General features: G+C 56.4%; 1 protein-coding gene across 2 annotated transcripts in view; it reads left to right on the plus strand.

The window, feature by feature from the left end:
- MYO5B (myosin VB) overlaps positions 1 to 25141 on the plus strand; it is a 249411-nt gene that overhangs the window by 199103 nt on the left and 25167 nt on the right. For both annotated transcript variants that reach the window (XM_036010235.1, XM_036010236.1), the window contains exons 22-28: positions 4397 to 4630; positions 14517 to 14601; positions 15918 to 16066; positions 16947 to 17066; positions 18908 to 19048; positions 22370 to 22435; positions 23742 to 23981. In XM_036010235.1, the coding sequence (XP_035866128.1) occupies positions 4397 to 4630; positions 14517 to 14601; positions 15918 to 16066; positions 16947 to 17066; positions 18908 to 19048; positions 22370 to 22435; positions 23742 to 23981 (1035 nt within the window). The remainder of the gene's footprint in view (positions 1 to 4396; positions 4631 to 14516; positions 14602 to 15917; positions 16067 to 16946; positions 17067 to 18907; positions 19049 to 22369; positions 22436 to 23741; positions 23982 to 25141) is intronic.

Below are 25141 nucleotides of genomic sequence, written 5' to 3' on the forward strand. Positions count from 1 at the left end.
CAGGCCCCTGCAGCTCCCGGAGGGTTTTGGAGAGGGAGGGAGAGTGTGTGCCAAGTGTGCATGGTGTGGGCGTGTGGGGAAAGAGGGCGAGTTAGAGTTGGGGCCACCAGGCATTGCCTGGGAGGTCACTTGGTTTTATTAGACTTATTCTATGGTAAGCAATTTTTAGGTTTCTCATGACCCCAGTAGAGCAACAAAATAAATGAGCCCTTTCATACCAGAGCCAGCTGCCCGGAACAGGAGCCCCAAAGCAGTGCAGAGATGGCAGTACCATGTTCCTGCTCCTCTGCTCTTGGAAAAAAAAAAATTCCTCACAAGAGACCATCACCCTGGAGGTTTCCCTTCTCTGTGTGAGTTTTGCAGAGTGTCCGGGTTGGCACGGCTCCTTAGTGGGGAAGCAAGGCAGACACCTGAGTGTGGGGTAAGGACACTTGGCGCCTGCCTGCAGCGACGTGCAGGGTCAGGGAGAGGGGCCACCCTCTCGGAGGGACAGGAGTGCAAAGGAAGAGACCCAGTCTCTGGGACTGGACATTTGAAAAATGCCAGCACAAAGGTGTCCAAGTCTTTTATTATTGCTGTTGCGGCTGCTGATATCTGACCAGAAGAGATATTTTGGGGGGTGCAGTTTTGCCAATTACCTTCTGAGCAAAGGGTAGTCAGAGGGACGAGAAGGCCTTGTGGGCACGGCTGCACCCCGCCCAGTGCCCTGGGTGCCGCCTGGCCACCTCTGCTCATCAGGCCTGGCGCTGGCTCTGCTAATTTCCGAAGCTGACTTGAGAGGTTAAAAATAGGTCTGGTATTTTACAACTCACGTGCTTGAGCATCAAAGGGAAGCAGATTTAAAAGGCTATTTTTAAAAAGAGCTTTTGCCTTTGGCTTCCTGCTTGGCAAGCATCTGGGAGTGGTGGTGGTGTTACCCACCCGGGGCAGGGGCCCTGTGAGCGGGGGTGGTCAGGGGAGGCGGGAAGAGTGCATCAGATTCTGCTTTCTTGCGCCCCTCCCCATGTTGCCTGACTATGTGCCATTCACTGTCCCCAAATTCACATAGGAACTTATTTAACCCTCACCGTAACCCTATGAAATGATACCAGTATTATTCACATTTTAAACTGAGGCACAGAGAGGTTAAGTAGCCTGGCCAAGGTTACACAGCTAGTAAGTAGCACGCCTTGGCACTCTGGCTCCAGAGCGTGTTCTGCCACCTCTGACCAGTGCGGACAGTGTTAGCCTCAGACTGGCTGGCCCCTTACAGGGGGGTGATCCCTGGGGTCATGGGCCATGCCGGGCACTCTGCTGTGCGAGGGGGCGTCCGTATGATCTGTGGCACCAGCTCGTCAGAGATTCTTGCATCGGGGCAGCCTCTCAGCCTCGGGGCTGCCACTGGCAAGTGAGTGGGTTTCTGTTCTTTCAGTGATGCCCCCGACACACAGGGCTCTCCAGCAGAGGGAGAGGAGACACGTGTGCCAGGGCTGATGCAGACAAAGGCATCTCCAAGCATCTGTCAGACAGTACGGGTGGATGAGCTCCCAGCCGGATGGAGGCCTGAGTTTTGGCTCAGTTACATTTGCAACAGAGCTGACAGATTGGGGTCAGGGCCAAACCTCCCATTGGACCCTGAGGTCTTTTGGGGGTGGGGGTGTGGATGGGGGAAGGGTTGGCCTATGGTCTCTAAGGTAACTCTTAGTTCAACAATGCACTGACACCATGGTGGGGCTAGAGGAGCAGTTCCCAGCTCCCAGGGTGGACAGGGGGGTGGGTAGTGGAGTGGAGGGTAGTTGGTGCTTTTAAGTTGTCAAGAAGTCAGCAAGGGAGGAGACTGAAAAATAAAACCAGGGTAAGGCTAGCGCCCAAAGTTCATGTGTAGGCTTTGTGCACCCAACTAGAAAAACACAGAATCGGCGCATCATCCCAAGGACACTATAGAAAGGAGGAGGCAGGGCCACTGGACAGTTGCTGGAAGAGAACGTGAAGGGCCGGAGCTGTCCTTGGTGCTGACGCTTTCTTGTGTGTTTTTGTTACGTGGTGTAACCAGCCACAGGCTTCACAACATCCTTCAGCGGGAAGTACCAGTGACAGTTCCTGGGGCCAGTTTTGACAGTGTCCTTGGTGGAGGCCATACTGTGACATTTTTCAGCTGAAATGTTGTGACCTGTGAACTTAGCTTTGCCAGTGCGGCTTCGCTTGGGCACAACATGTAGAGCGACTCCTTCAGTGACACCTGCGATGTTTTCATAGTAAAGGTCAAGTTTCTTAGGCCTTTATGAATATAAGGCAATAAATATATTTTATCTGAAAAATGTTGATACAAACATATGACTTCACTCAGTAGCCTTTGTTTTTAAAACTTCACCTAAGGACATGCTTATTGATTTTAGAGAGTGGAGAAAGGAGGACGAAAGAGGGAGGGAAACATCGATGCAGGAGATAAACATCAATCAATTGCCTCTCATTGCACTCTGACCAGGGGCTGAACCCACAACCTAGGTGTGTGCCCTGACTGGGGATCGAACCCTCAACCCTCCAGTGTATGGGGCAACACTTCAACCAACTGAGCCACACTGGCCAGGGAAGTCAGTAGCCTTTTATTTATTTATGTATTTTTATAGATTTTATTTATTTACTTTTAGAGAGACAGAGGAAGGGAGGGAGAAAGAGAGGGAGAAAAACATCAATGTGTGGCTGCCTCTCATGCACCCCCCACTGGGGACCTGGCCTGCAACCCAGGCATGTGCCCTGACTGGGAATCGAACTGGCAACCCTTTAGTTCATACAGTAGCACTCAGTCCACTGAGCCATACCAGCCAGGGCAATAGCCCTTTAAATCAGTTTGATTGAGTACACTTAGTATGCACACAGTAAATGTGTCCATTTTTTTTCATGTTTATGATCACAAAAGCATCCATATACATTTGAAAAATAATAGGTTACAAGTCACAGCTTTTGGCCTTCTGTGCCTCAGTTTTTTCAACTGTGAAATGGGGCTGTGAACCAGCCTTACCACATAACGGTTTTTCCGAGGAGTGAATGTGTTAATGTGCCGGATCATGCACCACAGGGCTTGCTGCATAGCAAGCACCCATTAAGTAGTAGTACTCTGTGTGGGGTATGTCATTCTTCATGTTGCAGACTCTCTTGTGATGATTTGGCCCGCCCCTCTCTGCAGACCACTGGTTGGGAACTGCTCAGAGGCTCTTGCATACAGCTCTGCAAGCTGTGCTCTGCACAGGGTGACTGGCCGTGCAGCCAAGTGGGACTGAAGTCCAGCCCACACACTGATCTCGTAACCAGGAGCCCTGGCGCGGTGCAGCCTTCAGGTTGGCAGGGTCTCAGCCTCGAGGTCCCATGGCATGTGTGGCATTTTACAGGCCCAACAGCTGTCCTTTTCTCCTCAGTGCTTCCCCTAAAGCTTAATTTCTGGTGTAAATTAACAATTGATCCCTGATGCCCCAGCTTTATTGGTATGTTAGCCAGGAACCCCATTTTTCCCAGAGCTTGCAGAAACTGGCAACAAACAATCACCAGTGACCATTATTGCTTGACTGATTATTTGGAGAGCCCTGCTTCCCTCTGCACTTTCCCTGCTGGCCACTTGCAGCTGATGCTCTCAGCAACTGCAGGACCAGTGGGGCCCATGTGTCCACTGGTCCTTAACATGGCCCTGGGTCCTCAGTGCTTCACCCATGTGAGCTCATCTGCCGTCCACTTCCCAGGCACCCCCTCCCACGCCTGTGCCAGGCCCGTGGGGGAATGCTGCTCATGTCTACCTGTTGCCTGGGCAGGCACGTGAGCGGGCACGCCATCTGCGGGGCACAGCATGGACGGACTCTGCCCAGGCCTCGTTTCTGGAGTCGGAGCCCTCCAGGGCACGCTGACAGGTGGCGAGAGGGATCCCGGGGCCCTGTGGAGGGCCTCCTTGGATGAGGGATGCTGAAGGGGGCCTTTGTCTCAGAGCCAGAGATTAGGTTGCAGCTCTTTGTTGCCGGCGAGGCCAAGGGTAGGAGGGCCCAGTGTGGCCGAGCAGGGAGTTCGGGGAAGCAGAGGCTGCGGACCCAGGAAGCCAGTTACATTGTTCCCACACTGAAAACTGAGGCGTGCGGTCTGTCCAGCCGGGCACAGAGAGCTGCCTGCCGTCAGCCAGCTGCCTGCTCTGCCTCGGCTCGTCGTAGTATCTCCTTGAGCACCAGGACGGGCGGTGTTGTTCTCGTGTGTTTCTTCTCCTGGCCCATAGCAGAGCCGTGTTAGGGAGATGCCAGAAAGCACTGGGCATGCAGTGAGCGTGGGGTTTAATGCCAGCTTCAGTGTCCCTTTTGTTTTTCAGCTTGCCTTCGTGTTTTTTCCCCAGCCAGATAACGTTGCTCTCCACCTCTTCTCCCCTCTCCCTGTTTGCTCTCCGCAGAACAAAGAGTTCAAGACCCTGTCGGAGCAGCTTTCCACAGTCACCTCCGCCCACGCCGTGGAGGTGGAGAAGCTGAAGAAGGAGCTGGCCCACTACCAGCAGAGCCGAGGTGGGGACAGCAGCCCGAGGCTGCAGGAGGAGGTTGAGAGCCTGCGGACTGAGCTGCAGAAGGCCCACTCGGAGCGCAAGGTCCTGGAGGACACCCACACCAGGGAGAAGGATGAGCTGAGGAAGGTACGGCGGGGCCGGGGGAGGGGCAGCTCGGCGGTGGGCGAGCCGGCAGAGCGTCCTCTCCAGGGCTTCCCCGGCACTGGCGTCCCTCTGCTGACCGTCCCTCTGCGTTCAGAGGTGGAGTGCCCTCACAGGTGTTCGCTGAGCTTCCACCGTGAGCTGAACACTTGGCATCCCCCGAGGGGGACACACGTGGCTGGTTTGGGGTGTCTTATAGCCTAGAATTTTCTACTGTGTCAGCTTTGTGGGCTGAGCCTTTGTTGGCAAGAGAGATGGTGCAGAGGTAGTGGCTCTCCTCCTTGACATTGCTCGCGGGGGCTACAGGCAACCTCCAGACACCCCTGCTCATGGCAAGTCCTCGTGATGTGGGGACTGTATCGTGAGTGTTGGTCGTTTCAGCCTGATTTACCCACTCCGGTTGGTGTGCTCTGTGGGTTTACTCTCTGCCCATGAGACTGGTCTTCCTGGCTTCGGCCCACATGCTGCCATCGCGAACGTCGGGAAACAAACAGTCCTCCTCCTTTCCCGAGGCAGCTGTTCCAGCCAGGGGTGCTCTGTGGGCCACTGGAGAGCCTTCCGTGGAGTCTGTACAATGCTGCTCCCTCCTGCATCCCCACAGTGGCCCTCATGACACCTTGCCCTCTTGTTTTGCATCCAGCTGTGGCTGGAGGGCCTCAGCAGGTTGAGAATCCAAGGAGGGAGGAGTTCAGAGTTCCTGGTGTTGGAGAATTGATGTTACAACTTTCCTGTGTAAGGTCCGGGGCAGGCCAAATACACCTACAGACAGGGCTCTAGGGGTGGCGGCGGCGTTTCCGGTTCTCACTCCTGCTCTGCCATCGTCAAGTGCGCGTGGGGAGCCTCACTGGCCTTAGTCCCCACTCCTTTTTTTAAGTGTTGCTCTGGAATCAGGGGTGTCCAACCTGAGGCCTGTAGGCTGCATGTGGCTCAGGATGGCTATGAATGCAGCCCACCACAAAATCGTAAGTTTACTTAAAATATTATGACATTTTTTTGTGATTACGTGTTACAGTGTATTTAATGTGTGGCCCAAGACAACTCTTCTTCTTCCAGTGTGGCCCAGAGACACCAGAAGGTTGGACACCCCTGGGATCCTCTCTAAGGCCCCTTCTAGACTTGCAGCTGGCCACCTCCATGGGATCACGTTGATGGCTTCTGGAAGGACAGAGGGTCTCAGCCCACTCCGTGGGCCTCCCGCTCCCTGCCCTGTGACCTTGCTCTGGTGGGAAGCGTGTAGACGGCCATTTGGGATGAGAGCCTGCAGAGCCGGCTCTAGCTGGGCTCAGGGATGGCATTTTCCTGTCCCAGGCAAAACCACAGCACCATCGGCCACTGACTTCCCAGATCTCAGGGGTTTCCCGGGAGTCAGAGGTAGGGTCCCCTGGGGGGCCAGGTGGCTAAAAAAAGTGAGACGTGGGACTTCCCGACGCCAGCAGCCTGGCACAGAGAGGTCCTCGCACCCCCGGGGCGTTGCCCAGGTAGCTCTGCCAGCTCCGCCACCATGAGGCCCGCAGTAAACTCCGTTCTTTGGGGTGAGGTGTATTGCGCTGGGAAAACGAGCCACAGCCTGTGACCACAAACCACGGAGCTCGGCTCCTGCTGCCTGTCGACCCTTGGGGGCATACGGCCAGCAAGCCTTCCGTGCGAATACAAATAAGAAAGTGGAATCCCGGGCAGAGAGAAGAAGCCAAGGTCAGAACTGGAGAGACTTGCGACTGGAGGCCCCGGGAGGGATGGAACGGGGTTCCCTATGGGGTTGGGGGGGATAGTCAGGAGAGACATGTAGCCCAAATGTTGATCCGGCAGACCCACAAAACAGGGTCTCCTGTCTCAACCCACAGAAAGCACCTCACTCCTCAGCTCCTCAGCCTCCTTCCCTGCTGCTCGTTGGGCTCTGTGACCGGAGTCTCACAGCACTATTAATGTTTTTTTTATTGATTTGAGAGAGAAAGAGAACCATTGATTTGTCGCTCTGCTTGTTTGTGCACTTACTGGTTGCTTCTTGTGTGTGCCCTGGCTGGAGCTCACAACCTTGGCATATTGGGACAGTGCTCTAACCCACTGAGCTAGCCTTCCAGGGTTCAGAGCACTTTTAAAATACCCAAGTCTCCATCCACGGGGGCCTCAGGTTTATTATATGAAAGTCTTCCTCAGCAGAGCAAAATAGAGCAATGGACACCTTCCTCCTCTCCTTTAAAAAAATCGTTACTATTTCCTGGGAGTGTGTCGAGCTCGGTCTTAAATACAGTGAGAGTTTGGAACTGGCAAGGAGAAGAAGAAGAAATTCAAGGACACTGCAAGAAAGTGAACAATAGAACAATAGATGCAGAGGCAGAACCAGAAAAGCACCTTCCCTGACCCCAAGCATCAGCAAATCCCACGCCGGCAACCCGAGAACAAACGGGCATAAGATGATTCATTAAGTGCAGTGTCCGCCTCTTTCCAGGAAGAGAAAGAAACGGAAGCAAATTTATTCCTTCTCTAGGGTCTCCAGAACCTTTTCATTCTGGCACTGGAGGTGAGCGGGGAGGGGGGAGGCTGGCTTTCTTTGCTCCTTTCATCTTCCGCGCCTAGTCAGGGCTTACTGTTTATCAAAGGCACCGTGTCCAGTCTTAACAAATGCCGAACAGCCAGACAGTCGGTTTCCTCTTGGGCTTGTCCAGGGCCCACTCTGCATGGGGCGAGATGGGTGAGATGGTTGGTAGATGTTTAATTAACAGATCCGATGTTCCTGTCGGCAAACCCCGCGTCAGAACCGGCGTCCTGGAGACAGGGCTCGCCACCCATGACAGCGTTCATTGTCCGGCCATGCGGCTGCACGGCCTTGGGCTGTGGGAGGCCAGGTCCTCCTGGGGCAGGAGCTCACCCCATGTCCACGGGGCCACGTGAGTTAGCTGGCTCCCTTTCTGCTGCAGGGGCCTGTTCTTGGGGCCCCTCCCAGAGCAGGCCACGCCAGGCCTTCCACCTCCGTCCCTCTCAGCCTGTGTGCCACTGGCGTTTTGTTCTTTTAAAGCCATCGGTGACCCCGTGCTGACCGGCCAACTTGTGCAGCCAGGCTGTGTTGTGTCCCTAGTGAGCAAGACATGGCTCCCAGGGCTGCCCTTGACACAGAGGCCATGGCTTGTAGTCCAGAAGCTGCTCTGCGTGTCGCCTGGCGGGGCCAGTGAGGCCCGGCTTGGGGCGGGGCTGCGGGCTGGGGAGGAAGGGCGGCCCACAGCCAGGTGCCGGCTCTGAGCAGGGGTCCTTGACCCCTGCGAGGGGACAAAGAGCTGCCCGGGCCCTGAGCGGCCAGTCTGGCAGTGTTAGGGCTGTGTGTTACATGGTGTCGCTGGTGACTGAGCCACCGGCCACACTAGTTGGTCACCTTGGGCCGCACAGGATAAAGGTTCGGGGATTTTCCAGCACGAGCACGGAGGTGTGACCGTGGGGGAGCGGGGCCCTCACAGTGGTGTGGCCCAGTATCCCCCACCTCCACCTCTGAAGGTGCAGAGCTGGTGCCCGGGGCCAGCGAGGACTCCGAGCTGGGCTCTCCGCAGCTCCAGGGGTCACGGTTCCTAGGAAGGCCAAGGGTTGTTAGAAAGAGGACCTCCCTTCCTCATTTCCACGGAAGGACCGTGTGTCACTGCAGAACTCGCGGAAGGTCGTGGCCCTTCGTCCATCCCGCAGACACTTATTGAGAGCCTGTATTTGTGGGACGCTGTTCTGCACACGGGGCAACAGAAAACAGTTCCAACAAACTCTCATCCTTACGGAGCATCAATAGTTGGGGGCTGTAGGGGGAAGTACAGACAGGACTTTAGTACAAATTGTCCACCGTGTGCTACAAAGAAAACCGAAGCAGAGTCCAGGGGGGAGAGGAGGGCCTTTGGGGGCAGAGGAAGGTGTGGTTCCATTTCCAACGGCCAGAGGCCGCCTCCCTGAGAAGATGCCTAAGTGAGGTGAGGGGCAAGCCCTGTGGATTTCTAGGGAGCAGGCGACCAACGGGGCAGCAGGTGCGAGGTCTGAACAAATGTGGGTGGGCTGGGCGGGTTCTCGGACCAACAGGGAGACCGTCTGACCAACCAGGAGGCTCTCCTGACCTTGAGGGCAGCGTTGGCCCTGAAACTGGCAGAACGAACCACCTGAGGCCCTCAGTTCCTGCAGCAGGTCCCTGCAGCACACACTGGTTTCCTCCGCCCTGAGCTCCTTCCTGGGGCTCTTGCTGCCGGAACCAGTCATTTGCAGCTATAGGGTGTCGACTTCGAGGTTCTCCCCAGGCCGGCCTTTGGAAAGGTCAGGGGGCAGCTATGGCACAGCAGTTCAGAGATGGGTGCCAGACCCAGACCCAGACCCAGACTGCCAGGGCCTCGCCCAGCCACTCCCCTGCCTGGCTGTGTGCCCTGCAGCAAATTCTCTCATTTTTTGCACCTTAGCTTCCCTAAAAGCAAATAATGACAGCACCTACCTCAGAGGCATAAAATAAACTTGTAGCAGGGCCCAGAGCAGAGCGAGAGCTCTGCCAATGCTGTCCTCATCAACCAGCCTGTCACTTCCAGGAGCAGGGCTGTGCCTTGCCCTGCCTGGACCCGTCCTGGCCCCCAGCCCAGTGTTCCGCACAGCGGCTGCTGAGTAACAATGGCAGTAGCACCGCAGCGCTGGGGCTGGGCCGGGTCTGGTCTCCGATAGCCTCTGCTCTGCGGCTCTTCCTGGAGCGGGGGAGTGCCCCACCCTGGGTTTTGCTTCCCTAACTGCGCAGGCACCTCACACAGGCCTGGTCGAGCGTGAGTTCAGATTTTGTTTCCACGCCGTCCTCTTCCTACTTCCTGTCTCCTCTTCTCTCCCCTCTGCTTCTTAGCCCCATTTCCCACAGACTAAACGACTTCCCATATGTAAAGTATGCATGCTTGTTTACTCTCAGAGAAGAGGCAAGTGACCCATCACAGGACTCTGCAGAATTAGAGGTGCTGTCCCTGGCAGGACCACGCCTGTAACTTTCTGCTCCATGGTGGGTGCGCAGCATCCAGGACCAGGGGCGCAGGCAGGACAGTGGGCCCACGAGCCTTTCCCAGTGGTCAGCATCCAACCGTTCGTTCCACGGTGTCCACCAGAAACCTTGCCTCTGGCTCCCAGTGCAAATGCCGAGCGTGGGGAAGGAAATACATCCAGACACAACCAGAGCCCAGAACTGCCGAGTGTGTTTGTGTCCCTACAGGCTAACTGGTAGAGGCAGTTCTTGAGCACAGAGCTGGGACACGTGTGTCATTTACCTCACAGGGACTGTGTCTGCCTGACAGTGGCAGGATTCACCCCAGCGTTGGCTCCGATGGTGGGTCCCAAATAACCTTTTAGGAGGAGGAGACATTCCTGGTAATGCTGCCTGCAAAGCTAAAAGACCCTGCAAAAAAATGGGGCTGCTGAATGAGGGTTAAGGAGCCCCCGAAACCCAGCAGAGTGTTATTTATCATGCTGAGGGGCCCTGGCTGGCGTAGCTCAGTGGATTGAGTGCAGGCTGGGAACCAAAGTGTCCCAGGTTCGATTCCCAGCCAGGGTACATTCCTGGGTTGCAGGCCATGACCCCCAGCAACCGCACATTGATGTTTCTCTCTCTCTCTTTCTCTCTTTCTCTCCCTTCCTCTCCCTCCCCTCTCTAAAAATAAATAAATAAAATCTTAAGACAAAATCATGCTGAGGGGACGCACCTGGTGCTTGTTAAGTGCCTTTCCTTGCCACCTGCATCCCTGACTATCGAGAAAAGGAGGCCAGCTGACTGTAGAGGTTTGCCACCTGCCATGTCTGCCAACAAACTGCCCACACACTGGCTGGCTGGGAAGGCGGGGGGGGGGGGGGGGGGGGGGCGGGGGGGGGGGGCCAGGGTCTGGGGAGACGTGATGGGGGAAGCATTCTCTTCCTTCCTGGGGTGTGGGGCCGAGTGTGGGGCCCATTCCTCCTGCTGTCCCCTAAAGAACAGGAACTGAGACCCCCTCCAGAGCTGCTCAGGAAAGGAAAACAAAGAAACTCCCGATGCCACTTTGATGTATGGCTTAGAGTTGCAAAGCCGAGTCCCTGGGAGGCCAGCCTGCATGAATCAAAGCCTTGGAGGGCGATGGGGGGGAGGGGGGAGGAGGGAGGCCCGAGTGGGCGCATGCTGTTGGCCATGGCTCTGCCAGATGCCAGATCTCCGAGGAGGCGTCAGGGCGCGAGCGACTGGTGAAGTCAGGTGACATCGGGCCGTGTTCCTGGGGATGGAGGTTTCAGGTCCAGCCCAGTGGTAACGGCATGTGCTCCACATCGGTCAGAGGATGTGTTCCTCTTCCAAGGGACATGACTGTCTGCAGGATGCTCAGAGGAAGGTGACGAGGATGGGGAGGGATCCTGGAAGGCTCCGCAGGGGACCACCTGCTTTGTGAGCCGTCGACATATTCAGAGGCTGGTTAGGGGGGGCCACGTCCTAGTTCGGTGGTAACATGGAGCTTCCCCACCTGCTGTGAAATCACCCCCTCACCCCCCCCCGTGGTTAGTGAAGTCGGGGTGACAGCCTTGCTCCTGGCCAGGGCGACTGGAGTCCTGTCCCCCTGACCCTTAGGCTCACCTGAGGCCGCACCCTCGGCGTTATTTGCAGAGGCACAGACGGCGTGGGCTCCTGTTCGTTGTTTGCAGTCTGGCATGACTTGTACACCTAGAAAAGGAAGGTGCAGGCTATTTTGATGATTTGCCCAACTAATTTGAGGGCTCCCGTGACGTCACTGGGGGGCAGACTGCCTCTGACAGCAGCGAATTGCATGCACTCACAGAGCGATGTCCCTGCGCTGTGTGTGCCTCCTGAGTTATCTGAGTAAACAAGGTCACGTGGTCGAGACGTTTCAGTCAACTGCAAACAGTGATGCAGCCCCTGTTTTTGTCCGGGGAGAGGCCTCCGGCGGACCTGGTGGTGCGACGCCTGGCGGAGTGGTCCCCTGGCTTGTGTCGAGGGCTTTGGAACAGGGTCGTGGGTGTCTGGTGGGCAGAGGCCAGGGGTGTTGCTGGACATTGACAGTGAACAGGACAGCCCCCCCAGTCCACTGACAGAGTCATCCAGCCTGCAGCGCTGCTGGTTGAGAAAGCCGGCTCTATAGACACCTGCTGTGCAGGAGCCCTTGCTGGTTTCTTACTGTCACACACCTGCCCCTCAGCCCTGCTGGGCAGACACTCTCAGAGCGTAGCTACTATGAGTCCTGCTCATTCTGCATCCCCCGGCCCCTGGCAAGGCTGCTGGCACAGAGGTGCATGCCAGGAAGTGTCTGGTGGACGAACGTGCCATCCCAGGGGCTGGAAGGAGGCCCGGTGAGGGGCGGCTCCCACGACGAAATGGCACCGTCCTCAGTGCCATGCTGTCTCCTGTCCCGCACCCGCATGGCCAAACCAGGGTGAGTCCCTCCAGACACAGAACCTCTGTTGCATTAGTTATAATAGACAACGTATTGTACGTATGACGTGCAATAGCTTTGTGCCCGCCTCATCTCATCTGACACCCTGTGGGGGGCAGAACATGCCCCTTGTCTGTCTGCCCATAAAGAGTCTCTGACCATAAAGGGGCTTACAATCTACTTGGCTCAAGGGCCGCCTTCTGAATAGCAAGATGTAAGACCAGTGGATGCCAACCTGGAGTAGCGTCCGAATCACGCACACTTGTCCGGGCGTCCTTTCTGTAACTCTCGGCAGTGCGGCCACAGGTGAGCCTCGGAGAGAAACCACGTCTGTCTGAATTGAGACAGGTCAAGAGGAGCCACAGTGTCGTGTAGCAGAGAAGGGACAGTTTCCTGGAAGACAGTTTTGAGCCATATTTTGGAGGTTGAAGACTCCTTGAAATGGGAAGCAGTGGGAAAGCACTCGGAGCTTTTTGCCAGCCCCCAACGGCGGGGCGGGAGGGGGGGTCTGCATTTCTCTCTGTGGAGCCTGGGAGAGCGGGATCCCTGCAGACCATTGTGGGGGTCCAAGGCTCCACAAGCAGGGGTCTCTGCCCTCCGAGTTGCGGGGTGTGGGGGCAGTGACCTCACTCCTGGACTCCAGCCTGTTGGAATTTTCTCCTGACCCCTTCAGCACTTTTTTTTTCTTCTTCCTTGTCCTGGCTAGAACCCCCAGTACAATATCAAATGGTTTGGTGAGAACAGACATTCCTGGCTTCAGCCTGATCTTGGGGCGAAAGCTTTCGGTCTTTTACCATGAAGTACAGTATTGGCTGCGTGGTTTTGTACACGCCCTTCATCGGGGTGAAGAAGTTCCTTCCGTTCCTAGTTTGTTGAGTGCTTTTATCACACACACTTGTTAGTATTTTGTTAAGGACTTTTTCCATCTGTACTCATGAGCGTAGGGTCTGTGGTGTTCTTGGGATATCTTTGTCCGGCTTCGGTGCCAGGGCCCTAGTGGCCTCGCAGAAGGAGCTGGGACGTGTTCTGTCCTGTTCTGTTTGGAAGGCTGGAAACTAACTTGTTTAAAGCTCTTGCAGAGCGATAGGATGATCTTAAAGTGTACGTGTCCACTTGGTGTCTAGTGAAGGGAATGCGGACCCATCTACTCATACCCATCAGTTGCCCTGTGCAGCCCCTGCCTCTGGGCCCTCCACGCACATCACCCCGTTTAACCCCGAAAACAGCCCGGGAGGGAGCAGAGCTGGGGCGTGGGGCTGTGCAGCTCCGTCATCGTCTTTGCTTTAGGCCACACTCGTGATGTGAGTTCATTCCTTTTCTTCCTTCCTTCCTTCCTTCCTTCCTTTCATTCATAGTGCCCTGACTGGGAATCAAACTGGCAACCCTTTGGCTCACAGGCCAGTGCTCAGTCCACTGAGCCACACCAGCCAGGGCTCGTGACGTGAGTTCTTTCTGTGGTGACTTGTGGTGTTTCAGGCAGCCTCCAGGAACGTGGGGCTCGAGTCTGAAAGCCTGAGTTGAGGGGCACTAGGCATGCGTTCCTCATCCTTTCCCTGCCCAGGTTCCACAGTACATGGTTATTTCCTCACCTGTGCCTTGAAGGTGGGGTGTGACGTTAGTGGGGAAGGTCCCTGCACGGCCCCCTGTAGAATGAGCTCAGGGGCTTCCAGAGAGAAAGTGTGAAGGTGACCCGTAGCATGTCGGCCCCCATGTTATAAAAAAATAGACCCCTTCCCCATCCTCCTGTATAACAACTGGTCGTTTCTAATTCTCTTAGAGCACATCTGAACTGTTACATTTTTACATTCATATACACATTTGCTCCAATATTGGATAGCAAAAGTTTTATTTTTAAAAAAGCTCGCCTCCCACTGCTTTAATTCCTTTTCCTTGAACAGACCAGAATGTTTTATTTTAATTAGTATCTCTTTCTCCTTAGTCCCTTCTTTTCTGGCATTTTCTCAGTAACATTCCCCTCCTGGTTCCTCTGGGGCTGTGGTGGGGAGCCAGACACCAGGCTGGGCAGCCGAGTGTCCAGAGCCAGTCCCCCTTCCCTCCCCGGCCCCAACTGCGCTGGGCCAGGAAGACGGGCAGGGCCGAGGGGCCGGGGCCAGGGTGGTCCTTCCTTGTGAGCTTCGGGCTTTCCCGAGACTCGGATGTGAAGGCTCAGAATTCACCAGGACAAGCAACCAAATGCGAGACAGCCAGTTCGAAGTTCCCAAACGAGGCGCGGGCGCTGGGAGCAGCCTCTGCGTGAGGCTGTGGGGGCCCTGGAGGACCATGACGCATGGGGGGCTCGTCTGTCTGGTGTCCACGGAGTGCGTCTTCCAGTGCCCCTTCTGCCCCTGAAATGGAAGCAGCTTTGGCCGATTCAGTCTTCTTCAATAAAAAGAGCATTTAAACATAACCGGCTGAAATGCAAGCCCCACGAAAGGAGCCGCTCCTCTGCCCAGCTTCACCGGGGAAACATGTTCTCTGCTCTCTTCCAGCGCGTTGCCGACCTGGAGCAAGAGAACGCCCTCCTGAAGGATGAGAAGGAACAGCTCAACCGCCAGATCCTGGGCCAGTCGCAGGGTAAGGGCCTGAGTTTTTGCTCTGAGTTTCAATGACTCGGCTGTGGTGACTTCCCCCCAGAGGTTCCCAGCAAGCGTGCAGCCAGTCAGGGTGCTGCGGTGGGGAAAATGATGCAAGAGGAGGGGGTGGTCTTGGCGTCCTGCGGTGGCGACAAGTGGTTCTCGTGGTGAGGCTCACGGTTAACGGGCAGCAGAAAGCATGAGATCCGGAGGCAGGGCAACGAGCCCTCAAAGAACGCCACTGCCCCACGCTGCCACGCGGACTTGAGTGAGTCCCCAAACAGCTGGAGGCCTTAGTCTTTTCACCTGCAAAACGGACGCTGAGATGCAGCCCTCAGCGGACACGTGGGAGGTCTGATGCTGCCCGTGCATGCCCACGGGGTGTGCCACACACACACACACACACACACACACACACACACACACACACGGAGTGCTCAGGAGCCTCGTTGCTGCCATTTGTAAATGCACCTTTAGCGCCCCTAGTTCCCGTCGTGGTTTCCCCTCCCCCGGGGGTCCTGTGTTGGTGTTTGCTGAAGACAGGGTCGTGGGTCATGTCCAGGTCACCTGTCTCAGGTACCCCCCCCCCCGGCCCCTGGGTTGCTGTCAACCCCCATGTCCTGCTTGACCACAGAGGAGCAGTGGGGGCCCCCACACCCCAGTTCTCGCCTGACTCAGGGTGGCCTTCAGCAAACCACTCCCCTTCCCCATCCTCAGGTTCCTCCCCTGGACCCTAGGAGAACTGAAGCTCCTGAGCGCACAAACTCGTTTTAATCCCCCTTTAAAAATCATTTCACTCCACGAAATGAGTAATAAGTTTTCAGGGGGAGAAATGCCCATCCATGTTACTTTTCTGCCTAACTTCCACCCCCAATAACCTTTGGTGTGATTTCCTCAAATCCCCTTTAATCTTCCTGAACTCCAAGACCTGGAAAGAGTGGGACTAGGGAAGAAACTCTGGAACAAAACCCAGCTTCTTCCAGGAATGCCGCCAGCAATGGCAGTGACAATTGTCACGGGAGGGGCGGGAGAGAGGCCAGCGCATTAAGGGAGGGAGCTGTCTCGCCTGCTGCCTGCGTGTCTCCCCCGCGCCCCAAGGACAGGGTCGGCTTCCTGCTGCTGTGAAGACTTGAGCAGCAATAACGAGCTTCCCTTTGCTGGGCGGCGGGTGGGAGGCCGGGTAAACTCATCAGTGTCTGTGCTGGGGCGGTTGTGGGCAGCCTTTTAACAAGAGGTTAATCCGAAAGCGTGAGTCAGTGCTTGTGAGGGGAATCCATTCAGAAAGAAAAAGTGCGGCTCCAACTGCTTGCTTCCCAGATGAGTTTGCCCAGAACTCCGTCAAGGAGAATCTCCTGATGGAGAAAGAGCTGGAGGAGGAGCGTTCCCGGTACCAGAACCTCGTGAAGGAATATTCCCGGTTGGAGCAGAGATACGACAACCTTCGGGACGAGATGACCATCCTAAAGGCAAGGAGGGCGGTCCCGAGGCCCTGCAGTGCCTGCCCCCCCGCCCCCGCCCCGGGGCAGCTGTCTGACCCGCACGCTGCCCAGCAAATCTGTGTCACCTTCCGGGGGGTCCCTGCCTGGCCTGCAGGGAGTCGTCACATAGGGAGCAGCTGGGCCCGGCAGTCATGCCCAAGGACGGCTCCTGTCCCAGTTTAGGGGTCTTACAAAGATCTCAGAAGTTGGAGGAAAATCCCACCCAAGTGGATGTGTTCTCTTTCTTGTTTCCTGCTCTGGGGGCATCCGAGTTTGCATCTGACCTCAGCTGTACTAGCTGTTGATGAAATGCAACCTACATGGAAACCCTGTCGCCCTTCAGGGTTTGTGGTGCCTTTTCACCACGTGTAAACATTCCCTCCAGAAATGCATATTCAGACAAGACCAAGTAAGTTAATTGCATAGAAACCAGGAAGAGAAACTGAATAGGAACCTAGAAATTGAAAGTTTTCCTACCAAGGTCAGTTTTCACTCTCAAAGCCAAATCAGATGCAAGAAACACAAAGGTATTTTTAAACGAAAGGTATAAATGGTAACCCCTGTTTCTAGTAGGCTTACTGTTTTCATAAACCACTTGGCGGGGTGCAGGTGCTGAAGTGGGGGCCCGAGGGACAGGCGTTCTGGAGGGACTGTCGGCACTGCCGGGCAAGACTGGAGGTGCAGGCTCCTTCCCTGGAACCCCAAGAGCGAGTGGCCTCAGTGTCAGCGATCCATGTGTCATTAACAGGAGCCCCGTCCTTACAGACGAGGATGAAGCCCAACTCTCCGGCCTGCTGTTCTTTGAAAAGCAGTAGTTCTTATATAACATTAGTTCATTATGAGTTTCCACGTTCTTCTCCTTAAACAGCAAACCCCAGGCCACAGGCGGAACCCGTCAAACCAAAGTAGCCTCGAGTCGGACTCCAATTACCCCTCCATCTCCACGTCCGAGGTCGGAGACACGGAGGACGCCCTCCAACAGGTGGAGGTGAGTGAGGCAGCCTCTGGGCTGGCCGTGCGCAGAGGGGGTGTTGGCTACCTGGGCGGAGCCCCCGCGGAGGTTCTCTCCTCTGCTGGTGGTGCCCGGGGCGCCCGGGGCTCCTCTCCGACACCGAGACCTCGGGAGCTTGCAGTGGACTCACAGACTATACTCCGGGGTTATCATTCATCATGCAGACAATACTTTATTGTTCGCCCCACCCGCTCTCTAGAATGGGAGGGAGAAGGCAGGTCCCTGGTTCCTCGCACAAAGCTGAGAACCGATCGCTGAGACGTGCAATGGCCGGCCTGAGACAGAGCAGCCAAGTCATTGCAACAGACAGAATGTATTGTCCCCGTTTAGGGTCCCAGTGCAGACAGTGATGTCGATAAATACACGAGAACATTTTCCTCCGTGACTCAGAAGCGGGATGAAGCTCGGAGGACAACAAATATTTACTGAGTGACTGCGTTTTTGTCAGTAATAGCCTCTTTGCAGCCCTACGTAAGGCACTACACAGGGGACTTTATAGCCTGCGTGCGGTTTTGTCAAAGGTACATAGACACACAAGTGTTCCTCTGGCATTTGAAAAGAAGAAAATCACAAGCCTATAAAACGTTATGAAGCACATGAAGATAGATGTGGAGGGGAGACAGTTATGAAAACGCATGAGTTCTGAGCACGAGTTCTGAGCACGTCTGTGCTGGGCAGGCCGGGAGGGGTGGGAGAAGCGCGGGGGCTAAGCCCGGGAAGGTCCCTCCCTGCCCGCGTGCAGCTTATCTGACCAGTCGACAGAAGACGTCTGTAGTGTAGTTGCAGGCCCTGCTGAGTGCCGTGGAGAAAAATTAAGGGGGATAAGAGATGGTGAGGAATGCAATGGAGAAGCGAAGGCTAGACGAGGAGGGCCTCGGGTGAAAGGTCGGGTGAAAGGTCTGTCTGTCTGCAGCCCAGGTGGTCTGCCGCTCATCTGGGGCACTTAGCAAACATTTAAGAAACATCAGCATAAGGCCCTTGGGTTCACCACTGCACTCTCCTGAGTCTGGAGGCTTCCGTCAGGAGCCCGAATGCACCGCCCGCGTGCTGTGCTGTGCTGTGGCACTCCCCTCAGTGGGTCGTGTTCCCCACGGAAGCCAGAGCAGCGGGCATGGTCCTGGCTGAGCACAGAGCGCTCCCTAAAGGCTGATTGGAGCAAATTGCACCGTCACATGCATTCTCTTTCTTGCATCCTGCTCCGGGAGCATCCGGGGTTGCAGCAGCAATGGCGCAGGGCGTTCTGAGGGCAAACCCAGGCGTGAATCTAAAGAAAACCATGTGGGCGATGGATGCGGGGAGGGCTGTTGGAGTCATGGCCTCCCTGATGGGGCACGCGCTGGCTCTGTGTCAAGGCGCAACCCAGTGGCGCGTGATAGCACGTGCGTGCTGACTGGTGACCACACCGGTTCACACATCAGGACGCGTGATGTCCTGAGTGTTACAGCTTCTCGGGGGTGAGACTGTTTTCCGGAAGGGGGAGCCCTTCTAACTTCTAGGTAAAAAGGTTGCCTCTTTATCCGCTTGTCCTTGGAGTATGTGATCGGTCATCTTACGCGGCCCACACAGGACGAATATAAATGTTCGAGACTCAGATGTTGTTATCTAGACAGAAAATGAGCCTGGGGCACCAACTTTAATATGAGAAATGATGGCCGGCTGGCACTGGCTTTGTGTCTGAGACGTGGACTGATGTGCGGGGGCGGAGAGAGAGGACCGACAGCCGATAGAGCGGTGGGCCGCGAGATGCCGCGTGGTTCCTGAGGCGTTTGTTCTATTCACACCTCCTCTCCCCCCGCTCCCCGTCTCTCTCTCTGAAGGAGATCGGCCTGGAGAAGGCGGCTATGGACATGACGGTCTTCCTGAAGCTGCAGAAGAGAGTGCGGGAGCTGGAGCAGGAGAGGAAGAAGCTGCAGGGGCAGCTGGAGAAGAGAGAGCAGCAGGACAGCAAGAACGTGCAGGTGCGGGAAGGGAACGTGCAGGTGCGGGAACGTCCGTGGTGCGGGCCTCGGAGCCTCTGGGGGCCGCTCCGCCGCTGGGCTTCAGAGAGTGACGTTGTCCGTTGTCTCCTGCTGGGTCCCTGCTGAGCCTTCCCTGCACGGGCCCCAGATGGCCCCAGTGGGGAGGAAGCGAGCTTTATGATGCCCATAGGGCAAAGGTGTCCGCTGTTAAAGGTAGTGGGGAGCTTGTGGCCTCGCCACCACTGGCGAAGAGGACAGGGCTGTGCAATCACAGTACAAGTGCCAGCGGAGTGGCATTAGAGCAGAGAAAATGCCCTGCCTTCCCCTAACTGGAATCCGGCGTGGGCCTGAGCTCAGCCCCACTGGGTCGGGGGCAGAGCAGGTCCGCAGGCCCCAGCCTCCTCCCCACGCCCGCACCCTCACCCCCGTGCAGGTTCTCCTCAGCGCTGAGCAGTGAAAGACACTGTTGGAAGTCCTAGTGTCCCCAGGCGTGTCACCCACTCTCCGTCTCAAGGACCCTCAGCACCGTGCTGGTGCCAGGCTTGCATTCAGAAAATGTTGGTTAAACGAGAGGAGGTGGAATGTGAGTGAGGGAAATCCCCAGCCGCCGAGGCACGTGTCATGCAGTCGGGGAGGACGGGACAGAGCAGGCGAAGAGCAGAGCACGGCAGTGGCAGTGCTGGAGGCGAGGCTGGGTGCCGACAGACCGGTGCTCGTCCGTGGTGACCCAGACGGGAGAGCCGTTCGTCACGTCTCGGGAGGGACACGGGCCACCGCTAATGGGATGCAAGGCTGACTCGGACAGGGTCTTACCATCAGTGCCCTCACAGTGGGTTTGTCAGAAACCTGTGGTCTGTTCTCAGGCCTCAGTTGCCTGCTGTGGGGTTCGACCTGCTCCCCGCATCCTCAGCCCTGCCCCCCCTGCTCCGACCTCTGCACGGCCTCCCTTGGTAACACCTGACTTCTCTTTCCCATCAGAGGTGTTACAGACGCTAGTGCATTCTTGGGTGGTGGTTTTTGTTTTTCCCCTGAGCGCTAAGTGGGGAGGTAAGTCTTGCTGATGGACTTCACTCTCTCGGGCAGATGGGATGCAGAATGGAAAGCGGGAAGACTAGATTTATACACGACTTCATTCAGTTAGAAGAGAAGCTGACCTGAGGGGTGAGCGTGAAATCAGGCATTTGCAAGGACGACCTCAGTCGGTGCCTGGTGTAAGCATTTCTGGCGCACCAGCTGCCCCTGAGGATTCGCTCTCCTGGTTCCCCACCACAGAGATACCTGACCACTTTGAAATCCGGGCTTTAAGTCTTTTGTTTGTCTTGATAGCAAATGAAAAAGGGATATCTCTTTGCTTAAAAAATAATCACCGAGCAAGGGTTGGAACTGTAGGCAGGGCGCATGGCCCTGTCACTGCATCAGGGGTCTCTCTGAGGAGAATGACCACCTGGTTCCAGCAGGGTTCAGCACGAAGGGCGCAGTGGCGTGGGGCGCAGGAGGTTGCGGAATCGCTCCCTAGCATCCTGAACCCAGGCTTTCACAGACGGTGTTCTTGGGTCTGCCCTTGGTCCCAGGAAGAATCCCGAGACACCTGGTTCTTTATTCTGGGGAGTTGTGGGCCGGGGTGTCAGCCTTAGACAGAGGCCAGCCCTTGGGTAAGGAGTGACGGGGGAGTCTGTAGGGGGCGCCATCGGTGCGGGAGTGACCGAGCCTGCCACGAGGACGGGGCCTCAGGGACAGCCAGCCAGGCTGCCCGTGTACTTGACTTTCCATCTCTCCAGCTCCCATTTCCCGGGCCTGGCAAAGTCACCTTGGCCACTAGGGGGATTCCAGTGGGCTGCGCACTTAGAAACTTGGCAACCGCACACATGAATGCCCACGGCTGTTCGAGCTGGAGTAGATGAGCTCTTTTCCAAGAGCCTCACGCACTCAGCCATTGTCCATGGTCATACGACAAATTCATGCCACACAGGATGCAAGCACAGGCCTCTCCCACTAGGCAGTGGGCTCCTGGCTGACCCTGACTAGTCACATCCCCTGCCGATGCTGTGAGAGCTGAAGCAGAGGCTGGCACCGTGGAGCGTCGTTTTCCCTGGTTGCAGGGTGGCCACTGTGCACCGAGCTCAGCTGTTCCTGTCGTGGGAGGAGCTGCGGGAGGGGCTCAGACACAGCCCCACCCCGAGCCTGAGGCACACCTCCTCCAGCTGCAGTGGGACACTGGGGGGCGGCCAACCCTGGAACTGAAGGTCGCCAGCACCGTAGATAATGGTCACCCGTTATTTGAAACCACCCTGAGCAGTTAGTTAACCTTTTACGAAGTGTTTCTGTCCCTTCTTGCTGGACAGGTGAGTAATTGCAGGGGTTGCTGGCCCAGCTGTGTCCCAACGGACTCGTGCTCTAGTCACTGCCGCCTCGTCCACTAGCGTGGGGTGCCGATGTCCGGCGGCAGTGACTGGGCATCGGAGGGGCGGACTGTCACACTGCCTGGCGTAGGCTGACACGAGGAAGCAGGCTCCCCGAGTGGTGCTCAGGTGATTTCCTGGGAAACCAGCGCACACGCGCACACATCCCAGAAGACCTAAGGGGGCTCAGGAGCCTCATTATAAGCACAGAATTCATGCATATCAGTTAACCTCTTTAATAAGTGCATGAGGCTTAACAGTGCCGTTCCCTACGGCTGTTGAAACAGCACCACTGACTGGGCAGCTTAAACAACCAGAACCCGCTGTCTGTGGTTCCGGAGGCCGGGGCCAAGAGTTAAGGCGTTATCACTAGTTCTCTGAAGGCTCCTGGGGAGAGTCCGTGCCGCTGCCTGATCACTGCCGTCCTTGGCGTCTCGGCTTGCAGCTGCATCGCTCCCCCTCCGCCTCTGTCTCCACCTCCGCCTCCACGTGGCCGTCTTCCCCGTGGGTCTGTCTGCTCGTCTTTAAGGACAGTCATGGGGCCCATCCTCACGACTGCATCTCAGCTCGCTAACACCTGCAAAGATTCTCCAAACTAGGTTCCATCCACAGGTAGCAGGGTTAGGGCTTCGTCACAGCTTTGGGGGTGACTTGGCCCCTAGCGCAGCGTCACACGTATCCAACCCACAGTGCCTGTGAGGGTCGTGTGCATGAAGTTACAGAGGGGATAAGGTGGGCCGGCTGGGAGGGAGGTTTGGGGAGCGCTTCTGGCGGCCTGAGCAGTGAGTTGCGTTTTGCAGGTGGGAAGGAAGGACCCGTGTGCGAGGGCAACGCAAGCACGCCCTGACCATCCCCGGAAGCACGGCTGTGGGACACCTGCTTTGTAGGCTGCGCTCACCTCTCCGTCTCCTTGTCCATGCAGGTAGAACAGCCAAGGAATGACGTGGATCTGGACCAGGATGCCGACCTGGCCTACAACACGCTGAAGGTAAGGCGCTCGGACTCCTACCCGGCAGAGGGCGGGTGACAAAGCTGGGCATCCTCAAAGCTGGTTGTCCGCCCCAGGCCGCTAACAAGTAAAGCCGTGAGCACGCCATCTCCCCTTCTTGCACTTGGAAGCGAAGGAAGTTTTGTGTTTACTACAAGGAACAACGAGACATATGTTATAGGAAGCTGTTCCCTCTGTTCACAATACTTCTGACACAAAATGGGGTGTGTTCCAACACTAAGCAGTTCTCCAGTCCTCTGTGGGCACTCACCGGGGGTCCTACAACTTGTTCCTGCCCCCGTCTACCCGGAGTCAGCACAGACCGCCGGCTAGGGGCTCGGTCCCCCGAGACTGCCGCCACTTCAGGCATCAGTCACTGTGGTGGGTCCCTGGGTCACCCCTGCTCCTGCCCAACTTGGCTACAAAATCAGGGGTCCCTACCACACGCTCCTCGAGTTTGATTGTTCGTGAGAACAGTTGGCCCCCACGCTCATTCAGAAGAGACAGAGATTGTGCCCAGCGGTCTCCTGGTCCCGTGACCCTGCAGCTCTGTGGCGAGTGTGCCAGCGAAGCCCACTTGCCCACACTTTTGGATTTTCTTTGGGAAATGTGAGTCACATTGACCCCAGGGCCCCACCAGCGATGCATGTGTGTGATCGTCAGCCTTTAAATGATCTGAATCCATCTCAGACACAAAGGCGTTTCATCCAGAAAAGCGTAAATACGTCCCCCAACTGAGTTTCAGTGGTATTTCTGACTCGGAACACAGGTAGTGTTTCCCCCACTGGTGTGGACCGCCGGTGGCCTTCTGTGTGAGCAGAACAGCAAAGGGCGTTGCTGGCCCGCTCTATAAAACAGCCCGTGGGGCACCCCGGGGCGAACAATGTGAAGAGGGCATTCCGTTTCCTCTCTCGGAAAGACACAAAGATCACCAAGGTGCTGGGGCTCTGGGAAGTCCTGTGGGAAAAGCATTTGTTGATTTGTTTAAAATTAAGCTGGCCTTCCCACGAGGAAGGGCGTCCCTGGCCACATCAGCTTAGATCACTCCGGAAAACATGGAGACCTCGGGCCGGGTGCTTCACACCCATCACAGGGGCCGCGGGTTCAAATCCGAGCTTTGGCTGCTGGCGGTGCCAGTCAGGACTTGGTCCGGGGGGGAGGGGCTCGTCGCTGAGATGGGCGGGCTGCCCCTGGCTTCTCAGGAGGACGGGCAGGTTGGTCGAGGAAGGGGGAGGAGGAGCCCCGAGTGGGGAGAGGGCGCTGGGTCAGGGGGGTGATGGTGTGTCTCGCTCGTACTGTCTTCCAGAGGCAGGAGCTGGAGTCGGAAAACAAGAAGCTGAAGAACGACCTGAACGAGCTGAGGAAGGCCGTGGCCGGCCAGGCCACGCAGAGCAACTCCGCCCCCAGCTCCCCCGACGGCTACAGCCTCCTGCTGAACCAGCTCAGGCTGGCCCACGAGGAGCTGGAGGTCCGCAAGGAGGAGGTGCTCATCCTGAGGACCCAGATCGTCAGCACCGACCAGCGCCGGCTTGCCGGCAGGAACACGGTAAGGAGACGGCGGCCGCGGGCGGGCCTGTCGGGGAGACCCTAGGTGACAGGTGTGGTGTTCTCCTCACATACCTTTACCCGTGAGGGTGTTAGAACCTGCGAGAGCTGAGTCGTTTGCAGGGGCTCCTCTAAAGGCAGAGCAAGGTGCTCGCCCGCTCCCCTCCCAGCAAGACCCTTCGTGAGAGACTTGGCTGGAAGTTTCTAGAGTCTTCTAAAATTTCTCTGTATGAACACGTTGAAAAGGAACAAGGCACAGAATTAGAGGCAGGGCCCACAGCCTGGGGAGCGCTCCTGGCCGGGTTTTCCACCTTGCGCCTTGCTGTTGGCTTTGCTGCTGAGGTGAAGGAAGCTTCCCCTCCCTCTCCGTCCTCCCAGGTGGCGGGTCCCACCTCGAGTTTGTTGCCGGTGTTGCCACCTGCTGGGACAGACTGTGGGGTGGGGGAGCAGGGACGGAGGCTACCTGGGCCGCTCTGGACTCTTAAGAGGCTGGGTCACCTCTGAGCACGGACCTGGGCCAGCTCGGGTGGGGTAGGTAGGCAATCGTGAGTGCAGAGGGTTCCAAACTGAGAGATTTTGGTCACATCCTCTGGATTTGGGGTGCCTTCTCCCCCCGGGACACTGTCCTTGCCATAGTCCCCCGCCATCCACACTCTGCCTTTCACAGTCAGGCCTTGCCATTCTGTGATTCTTCCAGTACATTTTTTAATCCTCACCCAAGAACATGCTTGTTGATTTGAGGGGGGGCGGCAGGGAGAGAAACATGTGAGAGAGGAACATCAATTGGTTGCCTCTTGTACATGCCCCAACCAGGGACCAAACTTGCAACCTAGGCATGTGCCCTGACTGGGAATCGAACCCATGACCTTTTGGCCCATGGGATGATGTGCCCCCCAACTGAGCCACACCGGCCAGGGCCCAACGTGATCTCTTAAAGTTACATCCCTGCCTGGGTTTAACTACTGTATCTGAAATGGCCCTGGGCCTTTGTCTTTTTCCAAAGGCTCATTTTTATACATCTGTCTAGATGTAAAGTCACATAAGAATGTTCTTCAAGTATAGTTAGCATTCAGTGTTGTGTTTTACTTTTGGGGATACAGCGTAGCAGTCCAATGTTTATATAATTTATGAGGTGCTCCCCACCCCGATGTTTCCAGTGCC

The sequence above is a fragment of the Phyllostomus discolor genome, chromosome 9 (genome assembly GCF_004126475.2).
Source record: "Phyllostomus discolor isolate MPI-MPIP mPhyDis1 chromosome 9, mPhyDis1.pri.v3, whole genome shotgun sequence".
Classification (NCBI taxonomy): Eukaryota; Metazoa; Chordata; class Mammalia; order Chiroptera; family Phyllostomidae; genus Phyllostomus; species Phyllostomus discolor.